The sequence below is a fragment of the Pelophylax lessonae genome (assembly GCF_965119305.1).
Source record: "Pelophylax lessonae genome assembly, chromosome: 12".
NCBI lineage: Eukaryota > Metazoa > Chordata > Amphibia > Anura > Ranidae > Pelophylax > Pelophylax lessonae.
In genome coordinates, this window is record NC_138779.1 from 21,973,087 (window position 1) to 21,989,636 (window position 16,550).

The window sequence follows — 16,550 nt, forward strand, 5'->3', positions numbered from 1 at the left end:
AAGGGGGTACAATCTTCCCGACCACAAGTGGTTAATGTGGTTATTGGCTTATATTTTCAAAATGAAAGACAACCCTGGCAGGAAGGTAGATTTAGCACAATATACTCCTATACCAATATGGGACAGCGTAATAAAGGTGAACTAACCCTTTAAAATAATAATACAGGGGGAAGGGCAGCAGGGATTTTCTGCTTTCAGTAGTGGTTTACCCTCCTCTTTTCCACCAGTCATAAATAGCAAAGTACAGAGAAGGGCAACCAAACTGATAAGATGAATGGAGGAGCTCAGCTATTTATTTTAAAATGTATTCTCTCTTAAGAAGAGGATATTAACACCTTCCCGCCGACAGGACGCAAATATGCGGCCTCAGCTCCAGGGTGTTGTACTGTTTTTTTAGAGCTGACAGTCGGCTTTCTTGCAATACCAACCAGTGGCGGCGGCCCGTCCATTAGGGGAGCAGGGGTCACCCCCCTATCCATGCATCCGGCCCCCTAATCTACATGCAGGGCGCCAGCTGCATGGATTCCAATGAGGGTTTTTTTTTTTTGAAGCACGTGATTAGAGCCAGAGGTTCTAATAGGCTTCAAAAAAGGGTGAGCTCGGGGGGGAAGAGCACTGCGCACTGAGCCCACCCAGTGCGTGACAATAGCGAATGAATATTTGCTATCGCCACACTGAATCTCCTCCCTGGCAATCAGGTAGTGGGTCCTAAGACCGGTTTCCCAATTGGCCAAAGGAGAAGGCATCCTATTGGCGGAGGAGACGGCCGCCGAGAGGGGAGATGGAGGAGACTGAGGGGGAAGCCGTCGCCGCCTGTCAGTTCGGAGGAACAAGGTAAGTGAACTGGCGCCCAGGGGGGAAATATGGTGTGGACTATGGTGTGGACTGGACTCTGGAGTGACGGGGGGGGGGGGGGGCAAATCCGTGGCCAGGTCCGTCTGACGCCCCCCCCCAGGCGCCAGTTCACTTACCTTGTTCCTCCGGACTGACAGGCAGCGACGGCTTCTACCTTAGTCTCCTCCATCTCCCCTCTCGATGGCCGTCTCCTCCATCCTCCTCCGCCAATAGGATGCCTTCTCCTTTGGCCCCCCCTGGACCGATGGAGCACCAGCCGCCACTGATGCCAACCAATGTGGCTGATCAGTCGCTTGGCTGTTATTACAAGCAGCCCCTCCCGCCGCCTTTCGTGACTCACCCGGGTCTACCATCTCATCGGGAGGCCCAAGCGAATAGCCGACACGTCCGTCGGCTGGCCGAAGACCCAAACAAAGCTGGATTCGGCTACGATCGGGTCAGAGTAGCACTATGCTACCTTAACTACTTCCCGCGAATCGACGTACCTGTAAGTCAGCTCGGAGAAGAGGTTGTACCGGGATGATATGCAGCTGCAGGCATCACCCCGGTAACGTTCTTTAGAGCCGGCAATCGGCTTTCAGACGATAACAGCCGATGAGGCTTGGGAGACCCGAGCAACCAGTCGGCTATTCCGCCCGCTGGCCGAAGACTCGAACAAAGCCGGATTCGGCTCTGATCAGGTCTCAGATGTAGAAACCCAGAAGCGATGTCATGACACCACTTCCGAGTACTGGAGCCCTAAAGGCGCAAGTTTTTTTTAAAAAATACAGTATTCAAAACAGCCAAACTTGGCATTATGAATGCTTTATGAGGAAGGGAAGGATTTGGGGTCTTTTAGACCCCAGATTGCTCCATAAAGAGTACCTGTCACTGTCTATTAGTGTAACAAGGGATGTTTACATTCCTTGTGACAGCAAGAAAAAAAAAAATGTCCGTCTCTCCGTGCTCGCGCGCAGAAGCGAACGCATACTTAAGTCGCGCCCGCTAATATAAACGGTGTTCAAACTAGGGATCGACCGATTATCGGCAAAGCCAGTATATCGGGGGCCGATCTGCACTTTCCCCGATATATCGGAATCGGCCCCTGAGGTTACCGATATTGCCGATATTTCAGGAAAGTGCTGTACCAGAGTGATGCCTGCAGCTAGAGGCCTCACCCCGGTACCGGCGTCCATAGCCGATGGTCGGCTGTCTTGTAATGACAACCGATGCGGCTGAGAAGCCGCTCAGCTGTCATTACAAGGAGCGGGAGGGGACGCCCCCCCCTCCCCCGGCTCGCCCTGGTCTGCCGTCCCACCGGGAGACCCGGGCAACCAACCTGCACGGCCACCGAAGAGAAGACCCGATCAAAGCCGCATTCGGCTCTGATCGGGTCTCCATGTAAAATGTACTCGGCGCCAAATAAAAAAAAATGACAGCATTCAAAACAGTCAAACTTGGCGTTTTGAATGCTTTTAACCACTTTCCGACCGGCGCACGACTATGTACTGATGCAGTCAGCCCCCTACAGGCAAAGTGACGTATCGGTACGTCGCTCGCCCACCTCTAGGGGGCGAGTGCGTGCCGTCGGAGGCGCGCCCCCGCTCGTTCCCTGTCTTACCCGCGCGAGTGACCGGCGGCTCCGATGTCCACCGGTCACTCGCGATCTCCCGCTGGAGAGGGAGAAAGGCAGGCGGCTGATGTAAACACAGCCGTCTGTCATTCTCCCTGGTGTAATAGCAGAGACTATACGATCCTGCTAAATATCGCTATCGGCAATAAAAAAACGATATCGGTCGATCACTAGTTCAAACCACACATGTGAGGTATTGCCGCAATCGTTGGAGTGAGAAAAATAGTTCTACCATAAAGACCTCCTCTCTAACTCTAAACTGGTAACTGTTTAAACTTTTTAAAGCGTCCCCTATGGAGATTTTTAAGTACCGTAGTTTGTCACCATTCCATTAGTGTGCACAATTTTAAAGCATGACATGTTAGGTATCTATTTACTTAGCGTTACATCATCTTTCACATTATACAAAACAATTGGGCTAACTTTACTGTTTTTTTTTTTAATCATGAAAGTGTATTCCTTTAACCACTTGCCGACCGCCGCACGACAATGTACTGCGGCGGTCAGCCCCTCCGTCCTGGGAAAAGTGACGTATGGGTACGTCACTCCCCATGAGTCTCTAGGGGGCGAGCGCGCGCAGCCGGAGGCTCGCTCCCGCCCCCCCTCGTTCCCTGACATCCCCGCGCGAGTGACCGGCGGCTCCGATGTCCGCCGGCCACTCGCGATCTCCCGCTGGAGAGGGAGAAAGGCAGGCGGCTGATGTAAACACAGCTGCCTGTCATTCTCCCTGGTGTAACTGCAGAGATCATACAATCCTGCTATGTAGGAGTGTATGTCTCTGTGGTTACATCACAAGCCGCGCCCCTTGAAAGTCAGCCCTAGGGACACATTTAACCCCTTGATCACTAATAAAGTTAACCCCTTCCCTGCCAGTGTCATTTTTACAGTAACAGTGCATATGTATAGCACTGATTACTTTAGTAATGTCACTGGTACCCCCAAAAGTGTAAAAAATGTCAGTCAAGGGTCCGATCTGTCTGCTGCAATCCCGCAAAAAAAAAAAAAAAAAAAAATCGCAGATCGCCACCATTACTAGTTAAAAAAAAAAACAATAAAAATTACATAAATCTTTCCCGTAGTTAGTAAACGCGATAACTTTTGCGCAAACCAATCAAAATACGCTTATTGCGATTTTTTTTACCAAAAATATGTAGCAGAAAAAAAATTGGCCTAAAATGTTAAAAAAAGTTTGATTTTTACATTTTTTTTTGGAGAATTTCATATAAAAAAATGTGGAAAATATTGTTATTTTTTCAAAATTGTCGCTCTTTTTATGTTTATAGCGCAAAAAGTAAAAATCGCAGAGGTGATCAAATACCACCAAAAGAAAGCTCTGTTTGTGGGAAAAAAAAAGGACATCAATTTCATTTGGGTAAAGCGTTGCACGACCGCGCAATTGTCAGTTAAAGTAACGCAGTGCCGAATCACAAAATAGGCCCTGGTCTTTGAGCAGCCAAATCCTCCAGGGCTTAAGTGGTTAAAATGTTCTAATAATAAAAAATACATAAAAAAAATATTTGGTAACCCTACTATTTCCTCAATTTTCTGTGCTGGGGTGGCAATGCTCCCTAGGATGTGTGCTTCCAGTGTACTTCAAACTGACCTGTCAACACACACCACCAAAAGAAAGCTCTGTTTGTGGGGAAAAAAAAGACGTCAATTTCATTTGGGTACAGCGTCGCACGACCGCGCAATTGTCCATTAAAGTCACGCAGTGCCAAATCGCAAAACAGGCCCTGGTCTTTGAGCAGCCAAATCCTCCGGGGCTAAAGTGGTTGAAAGACAAGGCAAATACCGTGTGACATAAAATATTGCATCTTACTTGTGCTGGGGAATGACATGTTCTCTCTGCCGTTCTGGTCATACGTCTCTGTGGCACGCTGCTTCTCACCGAGCTGGACTGTTAACAGAATGTCGGGGTTCACCAAAGAACAGTCTGGGTCTAACAAAATAAAGGGAACAATGAGAGCTGATCCACTAGGAATGTCATATGACGATGTTAGAAGGCATGCAGGCTGGGCTCTGCTCTGGTGTAGTAGTCTGATAAGAGGCAGCTCTCCTACAAAAACCCAACGGGCCCAAATCTCCTCCAGGAGCAGAAGTTGCACGTTTAGTAGAAAGAAGAGAGTGCCAAGGGTGCAGCTTACAGTCTAGATACATTTACAAGAATTTTATTAAAGTATACAAAGCATACATTTGTCAACTATACCTCAAAGAATTATAACAACAATCGTATACATAAGTATATAATAAATTGTATTCTAGTGATTTTAATGCTTTTAAGACCCCTACAGGTCATCAGTTTAGAGATAACTGTGAACAATGGCCCTGGAATTATTGGTCCCACTCTGGCGTGTGTGGCGATTTGTAACATGTGCAGCACAAGTGATGTTTTTGCTCGCAGGCACACCGACAGGCGTGTTTATGTTCGTGTGTGTACATACGCTGAGGCAAGCGCAAACATTTTATTATTTTTTTGGGGGGGGGGGGGTCTTAGCGCTTAGACATAGCTTTAATCACTTGCCCTCCAGAAGATTTACTCCAGGCCCTTTTTTGCTATACAGCACTGTGCTACCTTAACTGACAATTGCGCGGTTGTGTGACGCTGTACCCAAATAAAAGTTATGTCATTTCCCCCCCCCCCACAAATAGAGCTTTCTTTTGGTGGTATTTTATAACCTCTACAATTTTTATTTTTTGTGCTATAAACTAAAAAGTTTTATTTTTTAGGAAAAAAAAAAAAAACAATATTTGTTATTTTCTGCTATAAAACACATCCAATAAGACCCCCGTTCACACTGGGGCGATCCGACTTGCCGGGGCGACCTCACAGGTCGTGGCGCGCAGCTCGCACCGCGACCTCGGAGCGGCCGGCACGGACTTCATAACATTGAAGTCTATGCAGGTTGCCCCAAAGAAGCTCCGGACCCTTTTTCTAAGTCGGAGCGACTTGTGTCACTCCTATTAGAAGGGGTCCACAGCTTCTCTATGGCAGGCGACCAGGTCGCCTGACAGGTCGCCCCCAGTGTGAACGGGGTCTTAAAAAATTTTAAAAAATCTAATTTCTTCATTAATTTAGGCCAATATGTATTCTGCTACATGTTTTTGGTAAAAAAAAAAGTCCCAATAAATGTATATTGATTGGTTTGGGCAAAAGTTATCGCATCTACAAACTGTGGGATTTTTTTTACTAGTAATGGCGGCGATCAGCGACTTATAGCGGGACTTCGATATTGTGGCGGATATTCTGACACTAACTGACACTTTTTGGGGATCAGTGCTAAAAATATGCACTGTAACTGGGTACAGCATCACACAACTAATGAGGTAAGGGATTTACAATCAGGGGCAATCAAAGGATTAACTTTGTGCCTAGCCAGTGTTTGTGTACTGTGTGGGAGGTGCTTTTAACTAGGGAAAGAGATGGAATTTATTCCCTGCTTTGCAGGGACACAAATTCCACCCCTTCCCTCCTGTCAGAATGGCGATCTGCCTTGTTTACATAGACAGATCGCAGTTCTGTGTCTTTTCTTTACAATCGGCGGGTGCCTTTCTTTTGGTGGTATTTGATCACTTCTGTGGTTTTTATTTTTTGCGCTATAAACAAAAAAGGAGGGACAACTTTAAAAAAAAAAAAAAAAATTTTTTTTCTTTCTGCTACAAAACATATCTAATAAAAAAAAAATTTCTTCACAAATTTAGGCCAGGATGTATTCTGCTACATGTGTTTGGTAAAAAAAAAAAAAAATCCCAATAAGCGTATATTGATTGGTTTACCCGAATGGTATTGAGTCTATAAACTATGGGATATATTTATGACATTTTTTTTTTTTTTTATACTAGTAATGGCGGCGATCAGCAACATAGCGGGACTGCGATATTGCGGCAGACAATCGGACACTGACACTTTGTGGGAACCAGTGATGCTAATACAGTGATTAGTGCTAAAAATATACACTGTCACTATGACAGTGGCTGGGAAGGGGTTAAACATCAGGGTGACGAAAGAGTTAACTGTGTGCCTAGCCAGTGTTTTTGGGTACATCATTGCAAGACCGTGCAAGTGTCAGTTAAAGTAACGAAGTGCTGTATTGCTAAAAAATGGCCTGACCATGAAGGGAGGTAAATCTTCTGGAGGTCAAGTGGTTACCTGTGGCACGGATGGATGTGAATGGTTCAGTGTTCTCTCTTATGCTCTGTGGTGCATGCTGGAGTGGCATAAATGAAAACATTCAGTTACAAACCCCATTCCCAAAAAGTTGGGACACTGTACAAACTGTGAATAAAAACAGAATGCAATGATGTGGAAGTTTCACATTTCAATATTTTATTCAGAATACAACATAGATGACATATCAAATGTTTAAACTGAGAAAATGTATTTAAGGGAAAAATAAGTTGATTTAAAATTTCATGGCATCAATACATCTCAAAAAAGTTGGGACAAGGCCATGTTTACCACTGTGTGGCATCCCCTCTTCTTTTTATAACAGTCTGAAAACGTCTGGGGGCTGAGGAGACAAGTTGGTGAAGTTTAGGAATAGGAATGTTGTCCCATTCTTGTCTAATACAGGCTTCTAGTTGCACAACTGTCTTAGGTCTTCTTTGTTGCATCTTCCTCTTTATGATGCGCCAAATGTTTTCTATTGGTGAAAGATCTGGACTGCAGGCTGGCCAGTTCAGTACCCGGATCCTTCTTCTACGCAGCCATGATGTTGTAATTGATGCAGTATGTGGTCTGGCATTGTCATGTTGGAAAATGCAAGGTCTTCCCTGAAAGAGACGACGTCTGGATGGGAGGATATGTTGTTCTAGAACTTGGATTTACCTTTCAGCATTGATGGTGCCTTTCCAGATGTGTAAGCTGCCCATGCTACACGCACTCATGCAACCCCATAGCATCAGAGATGCCGGCTTCTGAACTGAGCGCTAACAACTTGGGTTGTCCTTGTCCTCTTTAGTCCGGATGACATGGCGTCCCAGTTTTCCAAAAATAACTTCAAATTTTGATCACAGAACAGTTTTCCTCTTTGCCACAGTCCATTTTAAATGAGCCTTGGCCCGGAGAAAACGCCTGTGCTTCTGGATCATGTTTAGATTTGGCTCCTTTTTTGGCCTATAGAGTTTTAGCCGGCAACGGCGAATGGCACGGTGGATTGTGTTCACCGACAATGTTTTCTGGAAGTATTCCTGAGCCCATGTTGTGATTTCCATTACAGTACATTCCTGTATGTGATGCAGTGCCGTCTAAGGGCCCGAAGATCACCGCCATCCAGTATGGTTTTCCGACCTTGACCCTTACACACAGAGATTGTTCCAGATTCTCTGAATCTTTGGATGATATTAAGCACTGTAGATGATGATAACTCCAAACTCTTTGCAATTTTTCTCTGAGAAACTCCTTTCTGATATTGCTCCACTATTTTTCGGCGCAGCATTGGGGGAATTGGTGATCCTCTGCCCATCTTGACTTCTGAGGGACACTGCCACTCTGAGAGGCTCTCTTTATACCCAATCATGTTGCCAGTTGACCTAATAGGTTGTAAATTGGTCCTCCAGCTGTTCCTTATATATACATTTAACTTTCCCGGCCTCTTATTGCTACCTGTCCCAACTTTTTTGGAGTGTCTAGCTCTCATGAAATCCAAAATTAGCCAATATTTGGCATGAAATTTCAAAATGTCTCACTTTCAACATTTGATGTTATCTATATTATATTGTGAATAAAATATAAGTTTATGAGTTTTGTAAATTAGTCCATTCCTTTTTTACTCACAATTTGTACAGTGTCCCAACTTTTTTGGAATTGGGTTTGTACATAATTAAGTTGAAAAAAGTCCACCTGGCTCAACCAATAAAAAACAAAAAACAGTAAAGAAAACCCAACCATACAATCGCACAATCCTATACCCGCAGTTGATCCAGAGGAAGGCGAAAAATCCCAGCAAAGCATGATCCAATTTGCTACGGCAGGGCAAAAAATTTCCTTCCTAATCCCCGAGAGGCAATCGGATATTCCCAGGATCAACGTTACCTATAAATATTAGTACCCACTTATGTTTTGTACACCCAGGAAAGAATCCAGGCCTTTTTTAGTGCAATCTAGTCTATTCCACATTTTCACAGCTCTTACGTTGAAGAAACCTTTCTGCATTTGGAGATTACATCTTTTTTCCTCAAGATGTAAAGAGTGCCCCCTTGTCCTCTGTGATGACCTTAAATTGAATAACTCAACACTAAGTTCACTATACGAACCCCTTATGTATTGATACATGTTGATCATATCCCCCTTTAATCTCCTCTTCTCATCAGAGAATAAATTCAGTTCCTCTAATCTTTCCTCATAGCTGAGCTCCTCCATGCCTCTTATCAGTTTGGTTGCCCTTCTCTACACTTTCTCCAGTTCCCCGATATCCTTTTTAAGAACTGGTGCCCAAAACTGAACTGCATATTCCAGATGAGGTCTTACTAATGATTTGTACAGGGGCAAAATGATATCTCTCTCTCTGGAGTCCATGCCTCTCTTAATACAAGAAAGGACTTTGGAAACTGCAGCTTGGCATTGCATGCTATTATTAAGCTTATGATCTACCAAAACACCCAGATCCTTCTCCGCTATGGATTCCCCCAGTTCTACTCCCCCTAGTATGTATGATGCATGCATTTCTTAGCCCCCAAGTGTTAACTTTACATTTATCAAAATTAAACCTCATTTGCCAAATAGTTGCCCATTGAAAAAGTGCATTGAGGCCGGCTTGTAAGTTGGAGACATCCTATAAAGATGTTATTCCACTGCATAGCTTGGTGTCATCTGCAAAGACTGAAATGGTACTTTTAATCCCAGACCCGATATCATTTATAATTTATCATTTATAAAGATATTAAAAAGTGCAGCAAAAATATTACACAGCCCACCTGAGCCTGCGACATTCACGTTTCCATTCCTGCCACTGACGTGGTAACTTTTCTGACAAGGCTCCTCTTCCGGCTGTATCCGAAGGAAGTTGTTAGGATTTAGAATGACAAAGCCTGCCAAAAATAAAAAAAAATTAAATATGTAAAGATAATAGAAAGGGGACCTTTTGTTTGCTTTCCTGCTCTTGAAGTGTAAGTTCAACTTTTCACAATAAAAATTACCAGGTGAACACCCTTACACCCACCCCATCCCCTCTCGGCCCCGGTATTTGAAAGCCTCACTCCTCTTCCCTGTCTTTCCTTAGGGCTTCCAGGACAGTTAACAATTGCTTCATTTGCAGCAGATTTCAAAGAGGTGCAAGCAAGGTGATGGGTAACAAGAGGTTGAATCCCTATCATGAAGTTAAATTTGCGATGCAATGAGCCACTACAAGTCAATAACATTAGAAACGGATCATTGATTAAGAGGCTTGGGTTGACTTCCCGCTTCCTGGGTGAGTTTATAAGCCTGTCAGAGATACAATACCCAGTGAGATTAGGATGCCGTGAATTTCTTTGATAACGCCAGTGTACAGATCCTTCTGCCATCCTTCCAACAGCTCCCACTCCTTTTCCGAAAAATAAACCGCAACGTCTCTAAATATCACCTAGAGTGCAAAAAACAATAAAAGTTTTAGAATAATAAAAAAAAAAGACTTCTTGTTTTATAGAAACCGCTATTCAAATTTGTTAAAGAAAAAAATGCATATGATCACAGCATGCATGGAGAGCAAGCAAAACAAAGCCCCCACCCACAACAACCTGTTTCAAGTGACACATGCGCTTTAAACTGGTTCTAAAGGCTGAAAGTGTTTTTACATTAATGTATTCTCTGCAATAAGGTAAAAAAAAAAAAAAAAAACATTCTAAGTGCAACCCCTACCCCCTTTATACTTACCTGAGCCTGATCTCAATCCAGCGATGTACACGAGAGCAGCAGCTCACACGGCTCTCTCCCTCCTCATTGGCACAGAGACAGAAAACTACGGTCAATCACATCCAGTGAAGAGAGAGTGGGAGGGGAGGTGTGGTGACGACTATTGTAATTTTTTTTTTTCTTAATGCAGAGAATGCATGAAGGTAAAAAAACGTTTTACCTTCACAACCACTCTAACCACTGGACATTCGGAAGATTTACCCCCCTTCATGACCAGGCCATTTTGTGCGATACGGCACTGCCTTACTTTAACTGACAATTGCACGATTGTGCGACGCTGTTCCCAAATACAATTGACGTCCTTTTTTCCCCACAAATAGAGCTTTCTTTTGGTGGTATTTGATCACCTCTGCAGTTTTTATTTTTTGCGCTATAAACAAAAAAGAGTGTACAAATTGTGGGCCACAGCCTCCGCCTTCCCGTCAGCCAGATCCTTAAAGGCCGAGGACTCTTCAACCGGAATCATGGTTGCCTTGGTCAATCTGGAAACCAGAGGGTCCACCACTGGTGGAACAGTCCACTTCCTAATGAGGGACTCTTCACAGGGGTAATGCCTAGTAAAGCACTTAGGGACCCCAAGGGGATGCTTTGGTAGTCCCCAATCTTTAGCAAAAATTCTGCATAAATAGGCGGGAAAAGAAAACAGTGAGTTCCAAAGGGAACCTGAGCCTCAGTCGCAGCTGCATCCTCCATCTTAAAGGTCTCATGCACAGATACAATCAGTGCTTGCACAAGCGCCTTTTCATGCGCGGTTGCAGATGTGGAGGAATCCTCACTATCTGAGGATTCCGGGCGCGTGGTCGCAGATCCAGAAGGGTGACCCACGTACGCGGCAGCCGAATCAGATTCAGGATTTGATGAGACAGATGAGGCAGGGGGCATTTTTTGCTAGCCCGTCACCCGAAAACCACCTCCACCCAGGACACAAAGGACTCCAGGACCGCCGTCAGTGCATCGATGGATGGTTGGGACCGGGAGGATCCCACAGCCTCAGAGAGGGGTCAGGTGGGGAGACTCCGTGAGTAAAATACTGCAAAGGGACAACCCCTACCGCACTGGCAGCACCACCCGGTCGCCAGGCACAAGCATTAAGCGATCCTCAGCAGAGAGGGAGAGAACCCACCAGACTTACCACCCAGCAGAAACAGGCACCTGCAGCCACCAGAATAATCTGCACTCCACGTGCGGCGATCAGGAAATTAAAAGATCCAGGAGTAAGCACCTGGGGATGAGGAGAGGCTCCCACAGCCAAAATTGCCGATGCCTGCCACTATTTTCAATGGCAAACAACCGCAAAACTACACAAACATGGCCGTCGTGCATAGGAATACACAGGCTACAGCAAATTGGCGGCCCTGCACAGCACCACGAGCTTACCCAGGGACCAAAGAGAGATCCCTATGCCTCAAGGACAGACTCAGGAAGGAGGGGGAGCCCAGGCATGAGCCCCCACCAGGTAAAACCCCCCCAGCACAGCCAATCGTCTCAGGCCCCAGATCATCCACCCCCAGGAGATGGATCAGACTACCCACACAGCCCCAGCATAGGTGGAGGGGCCCATGTCCACTCCAAACCCCCCCTAGGGGGAGAGGGGGGACAGCTACTCACCAAACCAAGAACCAGGCAGGCACTGTTCCAGACAGAATCCCTCGCCATTGAAATGGAGGGCTGTCGGCCAGAAGGAATGCTGCGACCCTGTCTTATGCCACCTTGTGAGGTGTTTAACTCGCAGGTCAGCCCCCGTCCAGTGTCGCTATGTCGCGGCCAACCTAGTGCGGAGTTGAGGTCTGCGCGTGCTCGCTGGCCAGACTGGGGTGACCACTGGATCTAGATTATGCAGCCCGTTGCCCAGTCCGGCAGTTGATTGTAGATCTCACAGGAAGAAACCTGGAGAAAAAATATTTAAAAAACATTGCCAGCACTAGAGATCCCAGCAAGGAACTAGGTCCTTACTCCTGACTAGGCAGAAAAAAACCTATAGCAGGGAGAGGCAATATACCCCCTGGGACTGCCCATAGGCATAGCCAGATTATTTTTCTGCCTAGTGTTCTACACCTGTAGGGGGCAGTATAACCCAATGGTTATGAAGATCAGGAGCTGTGTCTGTCAATGAACGAAAGAGAAAGCAGCTTTTTTTTTTTTTTTTTTGAGCTGCAGTGTGCATGAGCCCTATACCTAACAGGATTTTTTTGACTACAACAAACTACCATATTTCATTTCTTACAGGTTTATAGCAACACGCAGAGTAAATAAAGCTTGTTCATTGTATAAAAGGAAACTTAATCGTAAAAAGTGTTCCCGGTTTATAGACAGCTTTAATCTGAGCGCATGTAAACAGGCCACTCCTTACAGATCTGCACTATTAAATATCAGAGCATAGAAAAGGAATTCTGGAAAGACTTGTTACACCTTTTCTTTGTGACACGCGTCTACAATACAAACTGTTTACATTTTGCTTTTCTATAAAGAAACACTTTTCATGGTATAAATCGGTCTTTCTCATCCTTTTTACCCCAAAAAACCCTGTATTTTCAGGTCCAATCTTTGGTGCCATGCCGCTGGCTCTACTAAGTGGTGTTGGTCCTGGAACTATGCAGGCACCATCAGATGGGAGGTCAGTCAGTCACAGCTCAAGGAACCCCTAGCAACCCCTGGAGGAACTCTAGGGTTCAATGGAAACCTGGTTATGAATGGCTAAAATAGACAAATCCTACCGCGACACTTGAAGGCCAAGGAATCCCTTTCAGCGTCCATTTTGGAGCCGGAGCTTCCAATGACCAACTGGCTGACTTCCACAGTCCTGACAAGCCATGTGGTCATAAATCTACAGTTTATGAATGAATGAGAATCTCTGCACAGAGCTATTCCTGTTCATTCATTCTGTGCTGCTGAGGCTGCAGAGATGGAGATTAAGGTGTCCTCAATTTCCTTTCTCTGGCTCAAAAGTGAAACATTAGAGGTCTGTTAAGACCATTGATATCTCACCAAAGCTCCCCCTCTGGGTTCCTAATTTTTTTTTTTTTTAAATACTAAAAAATAAAATAGTAAAAAGAAATTTAAAAAAATTTTTATAAAATAAAAAACGATTGACTCCAATGGCAGAACTGAAGGGTTCGCAATGGTCGCACCTGCGACTGGGCCCTGACATTCCGCCACAGTTGGGGGACCCCAAGACGGCAGGAAGGGGGCCCGCTGAGGGAAGGTAATAAACTGTCCTATGATGGGAGTAAAGGGCCCCGGCCGGGGTGTCCTTCATGGTTTCTTGCTCTGGGGCCCTGAAGGTTCTAGTTACGTCTCTGTTCTCACTCTACGTCTCTCATCCACTGGGGGGCAGTGCTTCGCTCTTGTACTCAAACACCATCATAAGGCAACAGAAAGGAAACCGCCATTTAGTGTAACAATTAGAAACATTAACCCCCTTCACGCCAACATAAATATGCGGCAAATATACAGATTTCTGCTTCAAGGGGTTGCACCGGGATGACATACATACTGTTTTTTTAGAGCCAACGGTCGGCTTTCTTGTGATAACAATCGATGTGGCTAATCAGCCACTCGGCTGTTATTACAAGCAGTTGGAGGGAACGTTCCCCCGCCTGGGCTTTCCCATCCCACCAGGAGGCCCAAGCAACCAGCGGGCATGTCTAACGGCTGGCCGGAGACCTAAACAAAGCTGGACTTTGATCTGAAGCGATGTCATGATATCACTTCCGGATAACTGAAGCCTTAAAGTCTTAAAGCGTTTTATCCCAAAAAAAAAAGAAAGATCCTTGTACTCCTCACCTGGTTACCACCACACACGCTTGACACCATCTGAACCAGAGATGGTTCCAGTAATCCATGTCCTTAGTCTGCTTGTCTTCAGCAAACTGTTTGTGGGCTTTCTTGTTCATCATCTTTAGAAGAGGCTTCCTTCTGGGGCGACAGCCATGCAGACCAATTTGATGCAGTGTGCGGCGTATGGTCTGAGCACTGACAGGCTGACCCCCCACCCCTTCAACCTCTGCAGCAATGCTGGCAGCACTCATACCTCTATTTCCCAAAGACAACCTCTGGATATGACGCTGAGCACGTGCACTCAACCTCTTTGGTCGACCATGGCGAGGCCTGTTCTGAGTGGAACCTGTCGTGTTAGACCGCTGTATGGTCTTGGCCACCGTGCTGCAGCTCAGTTTCAGGGTCTTGGCAATCTTCTTATAGCCTAGGCCATCTTTATGTAGAGCAACAATTCTTTTTTTCAGATCTTCAGATCCTCAGAGAGTTCTTTGCCATGAGGTGCCATGTTGAACTTCAAGTGACCAGTATGTGAGAGTGAGAGCGATAACACCAAATTTAACACACCTGCTCCCCATTCACACCTGAGACCTTGTAAAACTAACGAGTCACATGACACAGAGGAGGGAAAATGGCTAATTGTGCTGAAAATAGACATTTTCACTTAGGGGTGTACTCACTTTTGTTGCCAGCGGTTTAGACATTAATGGCGGTGAGTTGAGTTATTTTGAGGGGACAGCAAATTTACACTGTTATACAAGCTGTACACTCACTACTTTACATTGCAGCAAAGTGTCATTTCTTCAGTGTTGTCACATGAAAAGATATAATAAAATATTTACAAAAATGTAAGGGGTGTACTCACTTTTTGTGAGATACTATATATATAATATTTGGAGGTTTTAAGTAATTTTCTATCAAAAAAATAAATAAATTTTAACTTGTAAGCAACAAGTGTCAGAAAAAGGGCTGGTCTTCAAGGGGTAAAAATCCTAAAAATAGCTACTGACACTTTCATCAAGCACCGCCACTCGGCATGGACATGTTATGCACAGTATGACATGGATGTTTATGCTATGTCTATGGCCCTCCAGCTGTTCCGGAACTACAATTCCCATCATGCCTAATAATGTCTGTGAATGTCAGAGATTTACAATGCCTTATGGGAATTGTAGTTCCAGAACAGCCGGAGGGCCATAGTTTGGACACCCCAAGCTTTTCAAATATTACTCCACTATATGGTCCTTTATTTTTTTCTGACGATTTATGAGCGCGAGCCATTGAAGGGGATGAATGGACCAAACAGTCTACTATGAGCTGGAGATGTAGAATGCTATCCCTGAGATTGTAGCTTTAGACGCTTTTGCTGCACTTTTTATGAAGGCAGCCTTGATTTCTGGTGAGTTGGCAATTCATCGGATTCAAACACAGGGAGGTTTTTAATACCATCTGTGATGGAGAGGTTCCATTGCGTGACTAAGAACTGATCCAATCATTACATCGGACTTTATTGATCCTGTGGGACTGTTGTTCATTTTAATATTGTAACATTATGTACTCAAAGGAGTTTGACTTTTAACGCTGCAATTTATTTTACTGTTCATTATAAGGGTTTTTTGTATATAGCCTTTATTGCAAGCAGCTCACTTTCATTTAAAGCGTTTGTTACCCCAACAATTCATATTCCTGACATATGCCTGGTGTACCTCTGCTTTCCTATTTAAAACTGACCACATTAGGCAGGAGAACACAGCATGATCAGTTCTCTAGCTATGTTGGGAACTCAGTGTACTCTCCTCCAATGATCAGACGTATCCTGACCCACCCCTGTTGTACAGCCATTCACTGGGAAGCTCAGTGCTCAGTGTGCTGCTGCTTCTCCCCCCCCCCCCCCAGCTCTTATGCAGCTGAGAACAGAGGGAATGTGATCACTTATTAAAAAAAAAAAAAAGGGGAAAAAAGGTATTTATAGTGCTATTTTATTTTTATTTTTTTTACGCAAATGTTTTGCCTTTCATTTCTTTTTTAAACTGAATGGGTTGTTTTACAAAGTGATAGTTTACTATTGCTTTAAGGGTGTAGCGCTGGCTTTTTTTATATTTTTTTCACATGCTACATGGTGATTGTACATTCATTCTTCTCGAATCCTTCTCTATGCAGCTGGTATGCCAGGATCGGACTTTACACCAAGAATTCCAATTGGACAGCTGGGCAGTTTGTGCTCAGCCCCTACACACCAATCCCTAGTGCCCCATCATTAATATCAGTGAGAGGAATAGTGCCCCATCATTGGTGTCAGTGGAAGGAATAGTGCCCCATCATTGGTATTTGTGGAAGGAACAGTGCCCCATCACTGGTATCAGTGGGAGGAATAGTGCCCCATCATTGGTGTCAGTGGGAGGAATAGTGCCCCATCAT

At 44.9% G+C, this 16,550-nt stretch overlaps 1 protein-coding gene across 1 annotated transcript in view; it reads right to left on the reverse strand.

Moving 5' to 3' along the window:
* Window positions 1–16,550, reverse strand: part of LOC309567832 (uncharacterized protein) — a 92,263-nt gene that overhangs the window by 35,604 nt on the left and 40,109 nt on the right. The window contains exons 3-5 of the mRNA XM_082273318.1: window positions 9,909–10,029; window positions 9,383–9,496; window positions 4,290–4,409 (exon numbers count right to left, since the gene is read on the reverse strand). Of these exons, the coding sequence (XP_082129444.1) occupies window positions 4,290–4,409; window positions 9,383–9,496; window positions 9,909–10,029 (355 nt within the window). The remainder of the gene's footprint in view (window positions 1–4,289; window positions 4,410–9,382; window positions 9,497–9,908; window positions 10,030–16,550) is intronic.